Genomic DNA, 18,468 nt, shown 5'->3' with positions numbered 1-18,468 from the left:
CATCCTGCTGATATGGATATCAAAATGATGTATTGCTTGGCCCGAGGTCTGCGTAATGCAACAAGGCTATCCTGTTCCTAAGGTAACCATTTCTTTCCCTATATTCTACATATTTTTATTTATGAAGGTTGAACCTGTTGGCTGGATCATATTATGGGTAGGCACAACGGTATGATGGTAGTGAAAAGGTTTATATGTAATGATTTCTCAAAGCCTATTTTCTTTATTTTATTTGTTGCTGATTTTCATGTGGCTGTTGATATTGTTTTGATCTAATGTTTATTTAATAAACTCTTTATTTCCCACTCAGCGTTATTATTGAAGGAATACGAGTGACAACCTTTTAAATGTTACCCTTTTGATTTAATAGGTTCGAGTTCAGTTCATGACTTTTGTTTCTGGTCATTTTTGATCCGGTCTGCACAAACTATGATTGGTAAATATTTATTTATCATCCTGTTACCTCTGGTTGATTGGAGCTTCCATTGATTTTTTTTTATTTTTCGATATCTTTCTGTCTGTGTATGGGTTGTGTTTTCCAGTTAATTATTCCTTGGTGCTCATCGTGCCCAACCCCACCATGGGCATTACATGTGATAATTATCAAATTGAGATGGTCCATAAAGGTCCAATTTAAACATCGTTCTTCAACCTTCAACCACAACTTCGTATTTTTTTTATCAAAGTGAACCACATCACCATATGCCATTGACTTTCGAATCTCATCTCTTCTAAACAAATAACTGCTGGTCACTTGACCATCTTTCATTATTATTTTATTCTACATTATTTTTATTAAATACAATTTTTATCGTCATTTTCGTTGTAACCGCTGGTCGGCCAAAAAAATAATTTTTAGCAATCCTATCACTTGTTCATATCAGACTGTTGCTTTGTTCATTTTAATTATAATAGAAGCCTTCTAATGTCAATATCACTACTACTTTCACCAATTGTATATCCTTACTGATTGTAATATCTTTAAAACTAACTGCATTACAGGTCTTTCACCACGTGTTAATTTTAGTTCAAGCCTCTCCAAAGTTTTTAAAAAATTTATATTTTTTCATGTATTTGTAAATCAGGTACCTGATTCTATTTTAAGGTTAAGGTAATGGCTGATGATGCCTAGATTCAAGGCGAAACATGAACCATGTTAGTTAACATGCCAAAGTAAATCAACTAAGGCAAGACTTAATGTATTGATTAGGTTGTGAAATTAATAAATTAACTCATTGTTATCATTCCAATCTGCCATGGGCATGTGAGAAGAATAACATAGGGTGGTCTAGCACAAGCACATACCGTATTCATCTAAGTAGCAGAGAGACGCAACTTCCAAATTGCTGGCAAAGGGTTGTACACAATGCTGGTGACTATTTTGAAGGACTTAGTAATATGTATCTCTTTTGTATCATGCAATTAAATAGTTGTCACTATTAAAGTTTCAATCCCCATAAATCCAAAATATGCTCTCTTGTGTTACATTCACAAGTACAACCCATAACCCTCATTTAGACCACCTCATTGTATCATCTGATGAGCTTGGTGCACTTTCTACAGTACGTATTGTTACGTGTTGGCGGGGTAAATAAGTAAATAAATGAGTACAGAACCTGGTAGCATCCTATTTCTAAGATTTATTAACTTAGCACTACAATTACAGATTTACACACACATGTACACACATGCGCACATGCGCACACACACACGCGTGCGCGCGCGCGTGCACACACACACACACACAGTCATTGATTATTTACACTGCACTCATTCAGCCACTCAGTCACACTCGTCAGCACTGTCACAGTCCACAGCCTACATGTCAGTCTTGCAGCTCGGGATAGTATCCGCTGTTCACTCAATCCGTCGAACTCCGCAGTCTTCACATGTCAGCCCCAGTGTTCCCTTCACGCTACTCCAGAACACCCAAGGTTCTTCTCCAGCAGCCGGTCCCAAGAGATTCACACACACAACGTCAAGGAAACAGGAACGAGTCCTCGGCTCCAACAGGCAGATACTCCATCAGGCTGACACCTCAGCCCAGGCTATCACTGACTGCGCTCTTCGCTAACTCACTCCAGCGAACTCAATCTCGCTCTCACTCACTCACTCACTAACTAACTCTCACTGACTGCAGGCAGGTCATTCCTCTCTTATATACTTGCACTGGCCCTTCTGGAATAGTCCGGATGTTCGATGGATCCAGGAACCTCCCGAAATAGAAGACTCCAGATTAATCTTCCAGTTATTTCCGTAGTCCTCTGCTGTGGGACCACGGGCAGAGGCAAGAGAGGCTGGCCTAGCACTTAAGTGCTGCACATGATTGGCGCGGCTGAACTAAGGGGAAGGGACGAATACGGTGACGAGGCGGGCCCGTAGCAAGTTGGCATGGTGGACGCTATAACCATTACAATATTGTATAATTGTGCTTCTCTAAATGTGACAGTGTGGCAAGGCTTTGATGTTCCTTGCCTTGTCCATGCCAATGACAGCTTCAGAAGACTATTATATCCTCTTTGGGGGAAATATTCTGTGACTCAAGACGCTCCAGTGAGAGTCCTGCTGTATCCAATGAAAACCTGAGAATGTTCAATGGCAGTTTTTTGTCAATTCCGCGTGGAATGATGCACTGGGTTGCAATATCTTGTTGTATATAACAAATTCCAACATGTAAGTTTAAGAAGTTCCACTTATCCACTACTTTAAAAATCTTACGATTCTTCTTAGAATAAAATAACATTAATTTATTTAAAAAATTGGCCAGTACATGATTCGTTTTACATAGAAAACATCTTCTGCCGTAATCTTGATTTACAGTTAAATTATGCACAAAAACACAGGTTACATAAGTAAAATACAATTAACCACTCGTATCAAGAACAACTTGTACTTGACAAGTTAAAAGGTCCAAATGTCTAAAGAGTATTTTTTTTTCATTGTCACTATTTGACATCTCTTGATGTAAAAGATGTGTTATTCATAAAATACCACTTGGAGAATTACCCCAAGACAAAGGGATCTTGAAGCTTCTTATTGAATAAATGAAACAGCAGTGTACAACTATTAAATTTTTTTTGTTATGTTTGGGTAATATTCAACACTTGATGTATGCTTTGAGGTGTCAGTTTTTACCCAGTAAAAGCAAAGCAAAGTCACCTTCATATAGGCCATAAAGGCCCTTGGAGGAGTGGAAGGTAAAGGCTTCCACCATTGTTAACCTCGGCACGTAACAGGGTAGAATGGTTAGCTCTACGCCCGGCCGCCTTTGCCCCAGGAATTAACCTGGTACTCATTTTTGGTGTAGGCTGAGTGAACCTCAGGGCCATATGCACCTCTGGAAGTGGAAATCTTGTTTCTTAAATTTTACGACTTCCTTGCGGGATTCAAACCCACATCCTTCTGGGCGAACCGAGCACGCCTTTACCACCTCGGCCAGGCAGCTCCTGTTCTTACCCGGTAGAGAAACAAAATAATACATCACGAAGGCAGTGGTATAGAGTTATTTTCTATAGATGTTATTCTTGCAATGATGACAATAATGTAACGGTTCCAAAGTAACCAATGTTATTTTTCCACATCACCAGTTTCAATACGTACCTGGATGATCATGAGAAACTTCTTGGCTTGAGGGATGGTGATAGTGGAGAGGTGACCGAAGGTAAATCCTCGCAGATCGTAGACAAGTACCCAGTTAAGACAAGCGCCTTCAAGTAATTGGACGGTGGCCATCAACAAACCCATCTTTGCAGCCTTGCAGAAATCAAACTCCTTTGCATCTAAATCCAAAATTTTGTACATGAGGACTCTACTTCCGTTTGGAGTCAGTTTCGGAAAAGGATAAGCGAACCTGGAACACATAGTATAAACAAAAAGCAGAGAGAACTAAGTTTATTTACAATATCTACAAATAAAGCAAACCTGCTCCGTACAGGAGATATGATACTACACAAAGTACAGACCACTTATAAAGTAAAGTGAACCCTCACTAAGTCTGAATTATAGGTGTGTTTTCTCATCATCAATCAATACTGATCTGCATTTAGGGCAGTTGCCCAGGTGGCAGATACCCTATCTGTTGCTTTCCTAGCCTTTTCCTAACTGACTTCAGAGAAATTGGAAATTTACTGAACATCTCCCTTGGTAAGTTATTCCAGTCTCTAACTCCCCTTCCTATAAATGAATATTTGCCCCAGTTTGTCCTCTTGAATTCCAACTTCATCTTCATAATGTGATCTTTCCTACGTTTATAAACGCCACTTAAAATTATTCGTCTTCTAATGTCACTCCACACCATCTCTCCGGTGACAGCTCGGAACGTACCACTTATTACATGTAACTAATCTCATTATTAGACCCGTATTGAACTATGCTATGATATACTAACAATTTGTTGGATATTTTGATCCACCTTTTCAATACAAATTACAGTTTGTGTTGCTAAGTTGTAATGTTACAACACTAATTTACCGGGACATGTTTCGCTTTTATTCACAAGCATCATCAGCCTATACAGTTGCCTCAAGGTTTGTCATATTTGGATTGTTGTTACAAATTTCATTACATTGAATGTAAATCTAATTTCAGTGATAACAATATTTAAAACACAAGACTAATATACACATTAAAAATTATGACAATATGATTTGCAATGTTAAAGTGGAGTAACTCTTAATTCTAAAACACATTGACGTCCAAAACACAGTTTTTACAGTTTGAAAATTTGGCTAAAAATTGTTTGCAATGTTAAAATAAAATTGATTCAACTATAATTTGGCATTAAAATTTGAGTCATAAATATAAATATTGGATGTTAATATATAGGAGCCATAGTTTCTGAAGTGCGTTGGTTTCCAGAATACAGTAACTTTTCAGTATTGAGAATTTTAGTTAAGAATTGTGCTCTCTAAATAATGTTATTTAAAAAGACTGTAATTTTGCATTATGCGTGATTAGTCATGATGATAATCTAGAATTGAAGTCTTGGGTTCGTTGGAAAATGGCTTCTAGATTTGATGAGGCTTGCTGCTGCAGTTTGGCAATTTGATCAGAGGAAGTATTGACATATTTAATTCTTGTTTGTAGCGACCAGACTCTCCGTTGGAAGTTGATTGTTTTGATGTAAGTTATGGTTAAAAGAGGCTTCAATCCAAATTTTGAGTATCTGATTATGTTTCTTTCGATTTATAGAATGAAGAAGCATCTGGAACAAATGGAAATGAACTTAAGTAATATTGTGTGTGTGTTGTGCTTGTAATGTGAGTGTTGATGTTGCATTATCACTTACCCCTTTGTCTGCTGCTACAGAATCTTGTGGACCTTATTGCGTTACTGTGACTATTGTCTGTTGTGGCTCTACTCCTTGTGTTGTACGTATGAAAGAGCTGTTGTGAAGGGCGGGTAGGAGGTTGAGGGGAAGAGATGTTGGGCGGGGCGTTTGCTATTGACGTGCTATGTGGTAGGGAATTCTTATCTGTTGTCGAGTTTGGGGTAGAGGACGATCCTGCAGGCGGGGCGTTAAGCTTTGGCGTGTTATGTGGAGGGGGACTTTTTTGCGTTGCCGAAATGGTTTCAGTTGTAAGTGTATTTAGATTGAATATTTTAAAGAATTTGCTTTTATCTGATTTGAGATTTCGTAATAATGTTGGCAACTGCTCTATTAACGGACTTTTTATTTTGACCGCATCATTCAAGTTTTTTCCTTTATTAAAGTATTGATCCAAATAAATATATATGTTTTCGAATTCTGTCATTAGCTTCCCCTTTTTGATTCTTTTGATTATTGTAAGGTCTTTGTCTATTGAGGTGTAATGATGGCCGGTTTCTTTCATATGATTACTCATTGCAGAGTATTTATTGTGTTTTAAGGCGTTAAAGTGTTCCATGTATCTGGTTAGGAAACTGCGTCCAGTTTGGCCAACATATGAAGATTTACACTGTGCGCATGTTAGTCTGTATATTCCGGAGCCTTGAAATTTGTTATTGTAGGCAATAGAGTTAGAAATGGCTGTGGAAGTAAGGAGAAATTGAAGGAACTTACTAGGAAATTGAATCTAGCAAAGAAGTCAGCTAAGGATAACATGATGGCAAGCATAACTGGCGGTCATACAAATTTTAGTGAAACATGGAGGAGTATGTATAGGCCTAGGTACTTTAAGGAAGTAACAGGTTCCAAGAAGGACAATCCAGGAATCATTAATGAATGAACAAGGGGAGTGTATATGCAAGGATCTTCAAAAGGCAGAAGTATTCAGTCAGCAGTATGTAAAGATTGTTGGTTACAAGGATAATGTCCAAATAGAGGAGGTGACTAATGCTAAAGAAGTATGACACTTAAAACTAGAAAAGCAGCTGGAATTGAAAAGATTTCTGGGGATATACTAAAGACAATGGGTTGGGATATAGTACCATATCAGAAGTACTTATTTGATTATTGTTTGGTTGAAGGAGCTATACCAAATGAATGGAGAGTTGCTATAGTAGCCCCTGTGTATAAAGGAAAGGGTGATAGACATAAAGCCAAAAATTACAGACAAGTCAGTTTGACATGCATTGCATGTAAACTTTGGGAAAGCATTCTTTCTGATTATATTAGACATGTTTGCAAAATTAATAGCTGGTTTGATAGAAGGCAGTTTGGTTTTAGGAAAGATTATTCCACTGACGCTCAACTTATAGGATTCCAGCACGATATAGCAGATATCTTGGATTCAAGAGGTCAAATGGACTGTATTGTGACTGACCTATGTAAGGCATTTGGCAGGGTTAGATCATGGGAGACTACTGGCAAAAATGAGTGCAATTGGACTCAGTGGCGGCTCGTGAAAAAATCGTCCTACGTGCTACAAAAAACAAGCTAAATACGCTGTTTTAAATCTGCATATTGCCATGATGAACAACGCATACTTCAAACTTGGTACTACTACTACTACTACTACTACTACTACTACTAATAATAATAATAATAATAATAATAATAATAATAATAATAATAATAATAATAATACAACTTTTCTCACAATTTATAACTCAGAACAAACAAAAACAACATTAATTTGGAAGCAGATGAATTCTTCGACAACTGTCTACGAGATAAATAATTCATTCGAGAAATATTGTTTTTACTAACCTAATGGCGCAACTTACATCAGTGCAAATAGAATCGTGGGAATATAGATCCGCACTAAGAACACTAATTTAATTTCACTTTATATACACTGCAGTTAATAAAAAATTTGATAAAACTTCGTATAAACTTTAGCACTAACACAATGACAGAAAAAACACGCACCAGTAATATAACTGCGAGTTTAAAAACCGCACAAAGCAACTGAAAGAGCTGCTAACTGATTCATTGAGACCTCCCCTATTACCAGAGTAAATGTCCGGCTCCATGGCTAAATGGTTAGCGCGCTGGCCTTTGGTCACAGGGATCCCGGGTTCGATTCCCGGCAGGGTCTGGAATTTTAACCATCATTGGGTGTACGTGTTGTCGTCATCATCATTGCATCCTCATCACGACTCGCAGGTCGCCTACGGGCGTCAAATCAAAAGATCTGCATCTGGCGAGTCGAACATGTCCTCGGATACTTCCGGCACTAAAAGCCATACGCTATTTCATTTCACCAGAGTAAATGACATTGTAATGCGGGATAACATTTAGGGTCAGTCAAAGATTCTTTGACTCACCTACGAATTCCTTATTTTTGACACAAAAGGAAGATGGATATTTTAATAAGCATGTGTGAGATAGATTGCCTCCACTTACGCTTTACTTTCGAGCCCAGACGATGCTACTCTCTAGTGGCAGATTCGCTTACCACGTTCAACATAAGCACGGCCGACTGGATCCCTCGCTGCGCTCCGGGCAGCAGGAGACATCGAGTAATTCTACCCCCTTGCGGGAGAGGAAGTAACTATAAACGGGATCAGTGAAAGTTGATCCCGGTTTACGGTATACTCCGCCGGCTAGGGGGAGTGTTGCAAGCTTGGCTGCGCCTGCGTATTGCTTCCTTCAGGCTACAGGCAAGGGCTCACTTCACATGAGCACGAGCCTTGTTCCCCGGGAGAACGGCGCTAGGTGTTCGACAGATCTCGTCCTGATTTGCACAAAACACAAATTCATATCGTACTCAAAACAACGAAAAGGCACCAGGATAATTGTACTGTACATAAATAATATTCCTTACAGTTCCAAGCTACGTGCTGGAGCCCGGTTGCACGTACTGACCGGCCGCCACTGATTGGACTTGACAAAAGAGTGACTGAATGGGTGGCTATATTCCAGAAAATATATCTCAGAGAATTAGAGTACACAGAGCTTTATCTGACCCTGTAATAATTAAGAGGGGAATTCCTCAAGGTATCGTAGTATAATTGGACCTTTATGTTTTTTTTAATATATATATCAGACCAAACCAAACCAAACCCCTTGGCACTACAGCCCTTTAAGGGCCTTGGCCTACCAAGCGACCGCTGCTCAGCCCGAAGGCCTGCAGATTATGAGGTGTCGTGTGGTCAGCATGACAAATCCTCTCGGCCGTTATACTTGGCTTTCGAGACCGGGTTATATATATATCAATGCTATGTATAAAGAAGTGGAATCAGAGATAAGGATTTTTGTAGATGATGTAATTCTGTACAGATTAATAAATAAGTTACAAGATTGTGAGCACCTGCAAAATGACCTCTATAATGTTGTGAGATGGACAGTAGGCAATGGTATGATGATAAACGGGGTTAAAAGTCAGGTTGTGAGTTTCACAAATAGGGAAAGTCCTCTCACTTTTAATTACTGCATTGATGGGGTGAAACTTCCTTTTGGGGATTATTGTAAGTATCCGGGTGTTAATATAAGGAAAGATCTCTATTGGGGTAATCACATAAATATGATTGTAAATAAGGGGTGCACATGGTTATAAGGGTATTTAGGGGTTGTAGTAAGGATGTAAAGGAGAGGGCATATAAGTCTCTGGTAAGACCCCAACTAGAGTATAGTTTCAGTGTATGGGACCCTCATCAGGATTACTTGATTCAAGAACTGGAAAAAATCCAAAAGAAGAGCAGCTCTATTTGTTCTGGATGATTTCCGACAAAAGAGTAGCATTACAAAAATGAAAGTTTGGGCTGATAAGACTTGAGGGAAAGGAGACGAGCTGCTTGACTAAGTGGTATGTTACAAACCATCACTCCCATTTTTGTTCCATATTGAAAACAGCGATCTCACTTAGTTTACAAAAGTAGTATATTTATTACCCCACCTATTCAATACAATTAATACCACATTTTGTGGTTAAATAAACAGAAATTCTAAATTTTAAAATTTTCACGTCTGTAACAGCTTAAGTTTTTATTAGATGTAACTATCCTCATACAATTAGATTTAGATTTAGATTTATTATTTTTCTTTAGATCTACAGTAATAATACCCATTTGATCCGTTATAAAGAAAAATAACAATGTCCAGCCTAAGCCAAATTACATACTACTAACTTGGTGGACCCTACACAGGCGGAATACCGGACAACCATGCAAGGTTCCACCCCTAGCTAAATCTGTTAAGCTGCCTCTAACATGGACGGATGACCGGCTCACATGCTAGGGCACCCCCTATCTCTAAATTAAGCCTATAACTAATTACAACATTAAATCTATACTAATCTATCTTAAGCTGCCTCTAACATGGACGGATGTCCAGCTCACATGCTAGGGCACCCCCTACGTCTAAATTAAGCCTATGACTAATTACAACATTAAATCTATACTAGTTCTAAATCTATACTAATCTATCCTAAGCTGCCTCTAACATGGACGGATGACCAGCTCACATGCTAGGGCACCCCCTACATCTGAATTAAGCCTATAACTAATTTCAACATTAAATCTATACTAATTCTATCCTAGTACCTCTTATCATTAACTAATAAATCAAAACCAATACTGTCTCAATACACATAAATACACCTTCACTTGAATAAATACCCTCTAAACTTCGCTATCTTTCCTAATATCCATAAATACACCTTCACTTGAAAAAATACCCTCTAAACTTCGCTATCTCTTTTAATTTCCATCCATCGAACTCAACAATCACTCACTTCATTTCCATGCCACATTCATTACATATCTACCTCTTATCATAAAGACACCTTTACTAGAATAAATACCCCCTAAACTTCGCTATCTTTCTTATCATCCATTCGCCACCATGCCCCTGCTGAACATACACACAAACCTTTACACATTCCATTCCTCCTACATTTCCTCTACTTGTCTCTCTCAGGGTTGCTGATTCCATGCTTCAGCGGTATTATGAATGTCACAGACCCCATACACGCTAACCTTAGCACATTCCATTCCTACTACATTTCCTCTACTTGACTCCCTCGTGGTTGCTGATTCCATACTTCCGTTGTACTCACATTCTGCTAATACGTATTCTACTCATGTTGCAACTTTATCACTGCACTACCTATCTATTCCTGCTCATCTTATTCAACCATGCTTAATCTAATTAAATAATCATCTAAAACCAACTTTGCTTGCCGATTTACCATTAACTAATAAATCACTTACCAATACCATTTAAACTTCGCTACCTCTCTTAACATTCATCCATCATCGTCATACTTAACACTTCAATTCCAGTCCTCATTCACTTTAGAATTATAATACACATTAAGACATCTTTACTTGAATAAATACCATCTAGACTTCGCTACCCCTCTTCTCATCCATCCATCGAATTCAACAATCTATCCATCTTATATCTCAAGTCTCATTACTTGAATAAGTACCATACAATTACATTACACTTAAAAACACCTTATCACCTCGCTACCTCTCTTATCATTCATCCATCATACCATACATATGCAGATACCATCACTTCTTTACTTTAAACATTACAATGCCCTTCGAACTCAACAATCCATCCATCTTATATCTCAAGACACCATTATATGAATAAGTGCCATACAATTACAGTACACTTAAAAACACCTTATCACCTCGCTACCTCTCTTATCATTCATCCATCATATATCTATTATCATCACCTTTCATATTTAACACTTCAATTCCAGTAGATACCATCCAACCTCCTTTATATCTCCAAACTCGTAACAATTACACTACACATATAGACATCATTACTTGAGTAAGTACCATCTAAACTTCGCTACCTCTCTTATCCTCCATCCATCTAAACTCTGATCCAACTTCTAAACATCAATACATATCTACCTCTTATCATTCTTCACTTGAATAAATACCCTCTAAGCTTCACTACCTCTCTTATCATCCATCCATCGCACTCCACAATGATTCTCTTCAATTCCATACCACATATCCTTACATATATACCTCTTATCATTAACTAATAAATCACTCACCAATACGATCTCCGTCATGTCATCACTTGAATAAATACCATACACTTGGTCTATCCATCTTCTACCTAAAGACACCATCACTTCAATTACAATTATACTACACATACAGGCACCATTACTTGAGTAAATACACACATACAAACACCACCATAACTACGCTTCTGTCCTCCATCATAGGCAAACTATGTTACTTACTACTGTTACTTGACTTTTTACTTCTCGTAATTATTCCTTCCATTTTTCCTTTTTTGTCCCATAGGTCCTTCAAACTCAAGCTTCTCCCTTTGATCACGGCACTTCTTACTTCTGCTTCCTCCCTCAAACCATTATTCTCGCTCCGATTCTGTCCGCTTGTCTTCCCCTGTGGTTCTTTTTCTTCCCTCGCGCAGACTTCCGACACTAATTCGTCCATTAAATTCCTGACTACTTCCATCCTTCTTGCATTTACTTTTTCTTCAGCTCTTTTCATGATCTCTTCCCAGGAACCCCATCTACTCAGTGTTCCTTCATTTACAGTATGTACATCAGCCCTGGTAGTTTCTTCTTGCCTCGAACTGTCAGCCCTGCTAGTTTCTTCTTGCTTCAAACTCTCATCCATTAATTTCAGTTTCGATATTGTCCACTTTCGGGTCCAATTCCTGTCGCTCACCACGAGTATCTGACCACTAATATACGCTTTCAATCCCTGAATTTTTGCTTTCACAAGATGTTTCTTAAGAATTTTAAAATTTCTACTCTCTTCTCTTCCGAAATCTCTCTTAATTCTAATGTTCTCACACTGTAGATTACCAGCGTTCCTTATCACTATGTCTGCCATCAATGAAGATAGCAGCGACACTTTTATGGGCCTGTGCCCTCCCACCTTGCCAACTCTCTCCACATTGTCTATATCTACCTCACTGAAATTTATTTTCATTTTTTTTTTTTGTATAACATCTACCACTTTGTAAATAATGTCCACTTTAGATTCTGCCTTGTCTTCCTCCACCCCATAAATAAATATGGATTTCTTCTTGCGCTCCTGTCTGCAGAATTCGATTTCTTTCTTCAGGTTTACAATCTCTTCATATTTTTTATTTTCTCTCTTAGTGACACCAGTTCTTTCTCGCTGCCTTCTATCATCGCCTTCGTATTCTTCATATAATCCTGGATCCACTGTCTCGTCTTTTCTTGCTCCTGGCCTTGTTCTTGAAGCATTTTCTTTAATTGTTCAAACGGACATACCTCCTGTATTACTTCTCTTACTACTTTCCTCATAACCTCTACGTCTACCCAATTCATCGTATCTATCTCCTTGCCGACCGCTTGACCTTACCGCTTCCTCACTCTTAATCCACTCCACTCAGCAGGCGCACGCCACACGACACGTCCGTCCTCCTCACTGGCTTAAGCTAGACTGCTCATACAATTAATTCAATTAATTTTTCAATTCTTCCCCCCCCCCCACTCCTTCATTGGATTTTCTGAAATCAAAAGAATACATGTTTCTTTACTTTTAAAGCAGATTTCAAATACCAATTTTCACATCTGCAACATCTTTCGTTTTTGAGATAATAGCATCTTCATACAAATAATTCAAACAATTTTCAATTCAATCAATCAATCAATCAATCAATACTGATCTGCATTTAGGGCAGTCGCCCAGGTGGCAGATTCCCTATCTGTTGCTTTCCTAGCCTTTTCCGAAATGATTTCAAAGAAATTGGAAATCTTCCCTCTGCAATAAGTGGATTTCTGAAAGCAAAATGTATGTACTGGTATTTATTTATTTTTAAAGGAGATTCCAAACACCAGTTTTCACATCTGTAACATCTCCAGTTTTTGAGGAAACAGTATCCTAATAAAAATAATTCAACCCCATTTTCAGTCAATTTTAACACCTCCCCCACCATAGTGGTTTTTCCAAAAACAAAAAATGCATTTTCTTAATTTTTAATAGAGATTAAAAAATATCATTTTTCACTTCTGTGATATGTTAAGTTTTTGTGATATACTGTAGACATATTCATTTTTAAATTTCATCCCCTTTTTAGTTCCCCATAAGTGGAGTTTCCGAGAACAAATCACCTATGTTTCTTTACCTTTACAGAAGATTCCAGATACCAATTTTTACGTCTGTAACATTTTTTATTTCTGAGATATACTGCTGATATAGTCTTTCTAAAAATTCACCCCAATTGTCACTCCTGTTTAACCCCCATTATTGTATTTTCCCAAAACAAAAAAAGACGTGTTTCTTTATTTTTAATGGATATTCCAAATACCAATTTTCAGGTCTGTAATATCTTCAGTTTCTGAGATATAAGTATCCTCATTAAAGGCATTCAACCCCTTTTTCACCCCTCCTAGTGGGATTTTCCGAAAACGAAAATACGTGTTTTTTTAATTTTTAAAGGAGATTCTAGATACCAATTTTTACATCCGCAAACTTTTAAAGTTTTGAGATATATATGTACACTCATTTTTCTAAAAAATTCACCCCATTTGTCACTCCTATTTAACCCCCATTAATTGAATTTTCCAAAAACAAAAAGGTTCATATTTCTTTATTTTTAAAGAAGATTCCATATACCAATTTTCAGGTCTGTAATATCTTCAGTTTCTGAGATATAAGTATCCTCATTAAAGGCATTCAACCTCTTTTTCACCCCTCCTAGTGGAATTTTCCAAAAACAAAATATACATATTTATTTATTATTAAAGGAGATTCTAAATACCAATTTTTACATCTGTAAACATTTAAAGTTTTGAGATATAATTACACTCATTTTAAACATTCACCCCCTTAGCAATGGAATATCCAAAAACCCTCCCATAGCGAGCACCTACATTGTAATATAAATGTATCCTCAAAATTTCATTTCTTTATGTCCAGTAGTATTGGCTCAGCGATTATGAATCAGTCAGTCAGTCAGTCAGTCAGTCAGTCAGTAAGTCAGTCAGTCAGTCAGTCAGTCAGTCAGTCAGTCAGGACATGTTCTTTTATATATATGAATATACTAATTGTACGTAACTAGTATTTAAAATACCGTTATATACTTACTAACGGCCACAAAACAGAAATAGAATGTCACTGACAATGAACTGCGTGTGACAAGATCTAATTCAGAAGTGAGAGGTTTGCCAACTCCAAGCAAGACGAGCTGCCCAGAAGATTTATCTCCATGGTAACCGCAGTCGCCCCGCCCTCGTTTCCATGGTGACCATACGCCACAGTTCCTTTATCCCGCCCCGGCAGGCAGTAAACGAACCTCCCTCTAAGAACTGTCAGAACTCAACTTTAGATATTAGAGGTATGGTATCTATTACTCGTGCCGTAGCTACAAGCTGCCGCGATTTCTCGTCAGACGCGGATAATAATCATAACTCTAGATAAAAGGAAGAAAAGTTTTTCTTACTCACTGTTTGTTGAAGATTTCTTGCAGCTCGAGGTCCAGCGGGTCTCTCTTACCAAAAAACTCTGGCACTAGATCTTTTACAGTGTAAAGCATATCTATAGAGTGTTTCACTTTCTCCAAGCTGTTCTTGCGGGCAATTAGCGAATTTCTGACCAATCGTTCATCTGAAATTGAAGCCCATTCAGAATTATTAATATTGTTGTTGTTACGTGCTCACACGACTGCCGGCTCTCTCCCCCTCTCTCTGGTAGCACCCTTTGGTATTTCCCCGAAGAAATGAGTGAGTCAGACCGGGAAGCTCTCAGCCGGCGTGAGGGCATGTAACAATGTCTTACTTCTCTTTTTTTTTACAACTAGCTGAAGACAACCCTCTTCACTGGATTATTTGTACACCCGGCGGTTTTATCTATACAGGGTGGTTGGAAACAACGTGAACCGAATATTTGAGCATTAGAGGGTTGGTCATACTGATAATAAATTTGTAATAAATAATTTGGTATCTCGCGAAATTATCATCTTATTAACTGACGAAAGTAGCCAATCAGATTGCTTCATGGGTGCATTTAAATGGGATTTATGAGGCGGTGTTGTTAAATCTGCTGTGGCTTAAACAGTTATTTCCGACCACCCTTTATAATACAGAAAACGTGCATAAAAACACTCTTTTTCTGTTTCTTCTTTTGTATTATCTTTGCGGGGTACATAAATATCTTACATAATAATTAATTTCATAAAAATACATTATTATACACTTCATTTGATGTCTTGTTGTCTGGCGCATGCACAAACAGATTTTCTGCTTATCCAACACATGAGTGCTCCTATGGAGCGAGGGCATATAACGTTGCTGAAGGTGATTTGTCCGTCGGATGGAGACGTAAAGCCTCGAGCAGACCTATCGATGCTATTCGACAGAAGAAGGTTATGTGCCACTACCGGGTTTTCAACAACTTGCTTTATGTCGCACCAACACAGACAGGTCTTATGGCGACGATAGGACAGGAAAGGGCTAGAAGTGGGAAGGAAGCGGCCGTGGCCTTAATTGAGGTACAGCCCCAGCACTTTCCCGGTGTGAAAATGGGAATCCACGGAAAACCATCTTCAGGGCTGCTGACGGTGGGATTCGAACCCACTATCTCCCGAATACTGTGTACTGGCCGCACTTAAGCGACTGCAGCTATCGAGCTCGGTACTACTGGGTTTTACCCTCTCCCTTCCTACTATCATATATCATGTCATTCATTTCATCTTATTAACTTCCCTGATGAGATTGACGTCAGGAAGGTCATCCGGTTATAAAAACCATCTTAACAGATTAATCTCACCACAAACCCAACACCGTAGAGGAACGGGACAAGGAATGGACACACTTTAGGTTAGAACGTCATGCACCCTTAGCCAGCAGTCTGCATTTCAAATCATCCACGCTGTGACGTCACAGCTCTGTCAGGAGGAGGACTGCGCCTTCGGTTGTGTAAAGATAAGCATGCATTTTTAAATCGCCCGGTAACTCACAAAGTCACCGCGAGAGCGCACTGATATGTATGTAGCGGGATCTGATAGTAATTTGTCACGTTGTGATGTCACAGCTCTGTCAGGAGAAGACCTGCGCCTTCGGTTATGTAAAGATAAGCATGCATTTTTAAATCGTCCGCGCTTATTACGTCACAGCTCCGTCTACTCCAAGGGAGAGACGACAAAGAGCCTGTGAGGTTAGGTTAGTTCGTGGTCTACGTTAACCACATCTACAAGTCACCTCACTAGTTCGGCTCCTCCAAGGACAACCTGTCTGAGGTCAGGTTGGCGTTCCTCGTAGCGAGGTTAGGTTAACACCTCATAACCTCAATATCAGTCATCTAACCAATTGAACTCCTCCATGGGGAGCCTGTGTGTGTGTGTGTGTGTGTGTGTGAGGTTAGGTTACCGTAGCATTCGCGTGCAAGGTTAGGTTAACACGTCATAATGACGTCTTAACCTCATGTGCAGGTCACCTAACCGATTTGTGGCTCCTCCATGGGCGCCCGATCGATTCGGCTCCTCCCAAGGTGTCCGTGACCTTTCTGACTCGGCTCCTCCAAGGGGGCCCGTGAGGTTAGCATTGCCCTCGTACGTAAGGGTATGACACCTTAACCTCACCTAGCGGTCAAAAACACTCCAGCTTGGCCAGTGTTGTTAGCATTGCCCTCGTTCGTATGCGTATGATATCTTAAGCTCACCTAGGGAGTTCAAAAGCGCCCTAGACCATTCCCTGGCCAATTAGGTCCCCCAATAGAGTCTGTGAGGTTAGACTTGCTCTCGTACTCAAGGTTATGACGGTATTCCGCGTTCAATCGTCTAGAACCTGCATAGCCTTACTACTCAACTAGGGATCAATGACCTCATTCCAGAATCGACATAGCCTAACTACTCAACTAGGGGTCAGTGACCAAGTGGGAAAATACTGACTCAGCACCCACTGTTTTAGAACACACATTGCTCATACTACTAGCGGTCACCTCTGAAAACACTATCAGATTCCCGAAATCGTTCATTTCTCTCAAAACCGATTGAGAGTTTATCTTTATTTTACCACGGATACACAATAACCCTGATATCGAGCGGAGTGGCCACGTGTGTTAACGCCCAACGGCTATGGGGCTAAGCTCTCCATTCGGGAGATGCGTGGGTTCGAACTCCACTGTCGGCTGTTTAAAAATGGTTTTATGTGGTTTCTCAATTTCACTTCACGGCAAATGCGGGGAGAGTTCCTATTCATAAGCCACAGCCGATTCCTTGCACATTTTTGATCAATTTTATTTCATTCTTCATTAACTACTCAACTGAGGTTGGGATCAGGAAGAGCATCCGGCCGTAGAAACATACCCTACAAATTCAGACCCCGTATAAAGAAACAGGACTAAGCGCAGACCTCGCACATAGTAACCAACTTACCGATACCGTCCGGCAGATGCGGCTGCTGTGATATCCAGTCCATGAGATACTTCACATCTCGCTCTAGACCTTCAGGGGTCATGCTCAGCTGCTTGTAGATAAAGGCCAATTGTTCCTCTGTAAGTGGTTCTAGCACCGACATCTTGTCTCTGAAATGACAAGAAATAAATGTTAGAATTTAGCATGTCTGCACCTTTAAGCACAATTACAGCATAGCAGTATTCAACAACGGATAGAGTAGTTTTCGGCTTAAGAGCGGCTGGTTTTCTAGTCTTGAACTCTTTATTTTGTAGGTGAAGGAGCTGGTCCCCAATGTCGGCTGCCCTGAGAATGGTTTTACTAGCATTGACGCTCGTCATTTTGGAGGCGGAGGAGGTGGTCCGCAACATTGGCCGTGCTGAGAATGGTTTTACTAGCCTTGCAGATCTTTATTTTGCAGGGGAGGAGCTGGTCCCCAATGTCGGCTGTCCTGAGAATGGTTTTACTAGCCTTGACGCTCGTCATTTTGGAGGCGGAGGAGGTGGTCCGCAACATTGGCTGTGCTGAGAATGGTTTTACTAGCCTTGCAGATCTTTATTTTGCAGGGGAGGAGCTGGTCCGCAATGTCGGCTGCCCTGAGAATGGTTTTCTATTCTTCTGAAGTAAGGAGAATCGACGATCCTGTCCGTCATTAAATGAGGTCTGCCTGGTCTTGGTTTAGTTGCTGTTGTTCCTTCGCGTTTCCACTTCACAATACAATCACGTCA

The 18,468-nt window shown here is 39.4% G+C and overlaps 2 protein-coding genes across 4 annotated transcripts in view; one reads left to right on the top strand and one right to left on the bottom strand.

Moving 5' to 3' along the window:
* Window positions 1–18,468, top strand: part of LOC136881759 (alpha-tocopherol transfer protein-like) — a 212,260-nt gene that overhangs the window by 87,720 nt on the left and 106,072 nt on the right. The window lies entirely within an intron of this gene.
* Window positions 1–18,468, bottom strand: part of LOC136881760 (alpha-tocopherol transfer protein-like) — a 33,254-nt gene that overhangs the window by 6,842 nt on the left and 7,944 nt on the right. The window contains exons 2-4 of the mRNA XM_068229323.1: window positions 17,723–17,871; window positions 14,796–14,955; window positions 3,601–3,850 (exon numbers count right to left, since the gene is read on the bottom strand). Of these exons, the coding sequence (XP_068085424.1) occupies window positions 3,601–3,850; window positions 14,796–14,955; window positions 17,723–17,864 (552 nt within the window). The 5' untranslated portion in view covers window positions 17,865–17,871. The remainder of the gene's footprint in view (window positions 1–3,600; window positions 3,851–14,795; window positions 14,956–17,722; window positions 17,872–18,468) is intronic.

The sequence above is a fragment of the Anabrus simplex genome, chromosome 10 (assembly GCF_040414725.1).
Source record: "Anabrus simplex isolate iqAnaSimp1 chromosome 10, ASM4041472v1, whole genome shotgun sequence".
Lineage (NCBI taxonomy): Eukaryota > Metazoa > Arthropoda > Insecta > Orthoptera > Tettigoniidae > Anabrus > Anabrus simplex.
The sequence above is the reverse complement of the archived record's forward strand: the minus strand, read 5'-3'. Positions and strand labels throughout refer to the sequence as shown.